Source organism: Gavialis gangeticus, unplaced genomic scaffold, assembly GCF_001723915.1.
Source record: "Gavialis gangeticus isolate Ggan-Ray unplaced genomic scaffold, GavGan_comp1, whole genome shotgun sequence".
NCBI classification, from domain to species: Eukaryota; Metazoa; Chordata; order Crocodylia; family Gavialidae; genus Gavialis; species Gavialis gangeticus.
In genome coordinates this window covers 64,023,414-64,026,944 of record NW_017729025.1, presented here as the reverse complement: position 1 = coordinate 64,026,944, position 3,531 = coordinate 64,023,414, and the positions used below count along the sequence as shown (strand labels likewise).

The 3,531-nt window shown below is 40.0% G+C and overlaps 1 protein-coding gene across 2 annotated transcripts in view; it reads left to right on the top strand.

Moving 5' to 3' along the window:
- AKAP6 (A-kinase anchoring protein 6) overlaps window positions 1-3,531 on the top strand; it is a 403,624-nt gene that overhangs the window by 57,683 nt on the left and 342,410 nt on the right. Inside the window, exon 5 of one of the 2 annotated variants that reach the window (XM_019518909.1) lies at window positions 357-1,198. In XM_019518909.1, the coding sequence (XP_019374454.1) occupies window positions 357-1,198 (842 nt within the window). Of the gene's footprint in view, window positions 1-7; window positions 1,199-3,531 lie in introns of those variants that run through there. The other variant, XM_019518908.1, reaches the window with a different exon arrangement.

Here is a 3,531-nt window from a genome sequence, read left to right as displayed (position 1 = left end):
ATTGCCTAAACGTGGTCTGTTTCTAAAAGAAGATGTATTTAAAGATGATATGGAGGTCAATGATTTAAAAAATCACATTTCTCAGATTGCAAAGACTGAAATGAGTAGAAGCACACCTTCCTTATTAGATCCTCCAGACAGATCCAAGCTCTGTTTGGCTTTACAATCCTCTTACCCTAATAGCCCACCTGCTGTCAGTCAGTCATATGATTGCTTATATAAAATAGGTGATAGAAACCTTGACTATACAATAAAAAATCACTTTAAGGAAAGTATTTTAAGTTTAGGCAAATCTGATTACTACACCAGGAAAGAAAAACCAAAGCACAAGAAGTCACATGACACTTTTGAGAAAGTGACTCCAAGAAGGGCAACTGGTAGCATTTCTAACTCGGCTTCAACAATGCCGGTGGAAAAAAGAGGACACTCAGTTCTAAGAAATGGAATTCCTCTCTGTAAATCCTACTCCCTGGAGGGAACAGAAACTGATTCTACTTCCACATCATCAGATCCTTGTAATCAAAGGGATCTGAATGTCCAGTATCAAAGTAAAATTGAACAATCAAGTTCACCAGCACACAGCCAAGAGGGTGCATCTTCAGCTGACTCAGAACCTGCTATCAACTCGTCACCTGTTCTTCCAAGAAGTAAGAGTAAGGAATGTTACTCATCATCACCCACTTACATTAATACAAATAATAAAGCAGCTGAGGTCTGGTATGGTTCAGATGAATATTTAGCACTTCCTTCACACCTCAGACAGACAGAAGTGTTGGCTTTGAAGTTAGAAAATTTGACAAAACTGCTGCCACAGAAACCTGGAAAAGAAACCATTCAAAATATTGATGACTGGGAGCTGTCAGAAATGAACTCTGATTCTGAGATGTATCCAACATACCACATTAAAAAGCACAAAAGACTGGGTAGGATTTCCCCAAGCTCTTCAAGTGATATAGTATCCTCACTGGGTGACAGCATTGAATCTGGGCCTCTCAGTGACATTCTTTCAGATGAAGAGCTTTGTATGCCTGCATCATGTATTAAAAAATATGCAGTAGACAAATCAGAAAGGACTGCAGTGATTCAGCCTGCTGAGAACAGTGAGATCTCTGCCTCAAATAAGTCTGCTTTAATTCACCAATTGATGCAAGATATACAGCACCAAGACAATTATGAAATGATATGGGAAAAAATTGAGGTAAGACAGACACTAGTGTTATATACTTCTTCACAAGGATATAATAGTATAAAAATGAAGTGGTTTTGGTTTTGCCTCATTTTGTTTTCTTTAATTATGAAAATCCCTCATTATTTTTTAAAATTGACTATGTTGTTATGTGTAAGAGTGGTTGTGAACTGAAGAACAACCGTGATAAATGCAATAAGTAGTTGTTATATGTGTCATTCCATTTGTCCCCAGTACTATAGACACTAATCTAACATGCCCTGGTCCCACACAAAGCCAGGGGAACCTTTGAGACATATTTCCAGGGTGTTTCCACAGCTTCAGGGGTGCCCTTTTCCCCCAAGCCCCTTTCTGCCATCTGCTGCTTGACCACTGAGAACCAGCTGCGATGTTCCAGGGGCCAACTCTTTGGCTTGTGATACTTCAGACTTGCATCTCTCACTTAGGTCTTACCAGTCCTTGGCAAAGGCACTTTTACCAGTTAGAAGAATTACACCCTTGCCTGGTCAGGCACTAGAAAAAATTGGTTCCCCCTTCTGGAGACAAAGTCTGCCTATGAAGTCAAAGACTTTGAAATCACACTTAGCCAGATAATAAAGAGAACACTAAGATTTATTATGAAAACAAGAGCAAACATAAGAAATCAGTAACCATATAGTGAGATACAGACAGAGATATAAGAACAATCAAACAAAAGGAAATATCAGACCAGTAACCAGTAACCCTGAATCTTAAATCCAAGAATGCCATTTCTACTCCACCAATAGCTGAGGGACTCCAGTGTTTCCCTATGCTTGCAGAGAAAAAAACAAACCTAAAGACCAAGACTTGTTTTTAGGACAAAGCTTAAGTATGGTTTCTTATCTGGCAATTTACATACATCACCATTAGATCCTGGTGGAGCTCAGACTGTGTAAGACTTCCTGCTCACCCCAAAGATGCAATTAAAACAGGGAAAATATTTGCATCACACATGAAGATTACTAATCCAATATCCTAACTAAATTGTCTCTCTTTTAATTTCCCCACGATAAGAAATGTCATGTCCCCACCCCCAATACCTGAATAGCCAAGTGATACTGTTACCAGTTCCTTTTAATATTAATATTGGCATATTCACATCAGATACTGTTGATTACCAATCTTCAGCCATTAAGGCTTTAAATCCTTTTCCAGGTATGAGACTCATTATGTGATCCTGGCCCTAGTACAATTTAAGACATAAATGTAGATCCAATACTGAAAGTCATATAAATATAAGGATGATAAGGCTAAACACTGTTTAACACTATCTATATGCAGAGACTACATATGTCCTGTCAGTAAAACAAATTCAAGAAAATGTGTGTGATATTCCACAAACCCCTCAAGCACTGTAGGTTCATAGCAACTAACTTACCTGAGTCAGTGATTTTATGCTTAGCAAAGAAACTTTGTCAGTGGGGCTTGAATACCTGTAAAATGCAGATAAATTACATGACATTTGCATGTAATGAAAAATAAAGTAAATATAAAAAACCAAAGTTTTGATTTGTAAGTAATAGTGTGTGCATACATGTATGCTGGTGATGCTTGAATGAAATGGCACTTCTAACATTTTGGCAATTTTTAAGTGTTGCAGTGGTAAGAATATAGGATGTTTTTTCCTTATTCTTGTCACATTGCATGTAGCAACATCTTTCTATTTATTTAGTGTACTGTGTTGTTTTATCTGCCTTCCAGTGTTTTATCTGCTGTGCATAGCATAGAACAGGGCTGCCCAACTGGTGGCCTGAAGGCTACACGTGACCCTTAATGAGTTCATGTGAAGCCTCCAGGCTACCACCTAGCCACTGCTCCTCTGTTCACTCTGGCTCCTGCTGCAACTGGGTTCTCTTTTGTTTCCTGATCCTGCTCCAGGAGGTGCAACCTGCAGCACAGTGGGTGTTCGGAGCACAGTGAAGCAGGGGAGTCTACAGCCAGGGAGGTGATATGGGAGTACTGCCCAGGGTAGACTTCTTGCATGCATAGTGCAGCAGGGGGTGTATCCCCAGGGCCCATGTATGCATTAGTATGGTCCTTGGGGTTCCAGCCCATGTGGCAGGCAGTCCCCAGCTGCTGTGAAGTTGGACAGTCCTGCCACAGAGGCTCCATACAAACTTGTACAAGTTTCACCTTTTTACAGTCCCCAAACCAGTTCTACAGGCCTTCTCTAAACACATTGAAAGAGGTAGCATTTCCTCTTGTTTGCTGGCGCTACCTTCCCAGAAGCATCACACCTTAATTAAGAATGAAATAGTGTTTTACGAGGGCTTAGCTGCAAAAGGATGGGGTTTTTTCTTCCTTACTAAAGGGAGAGGTGAATT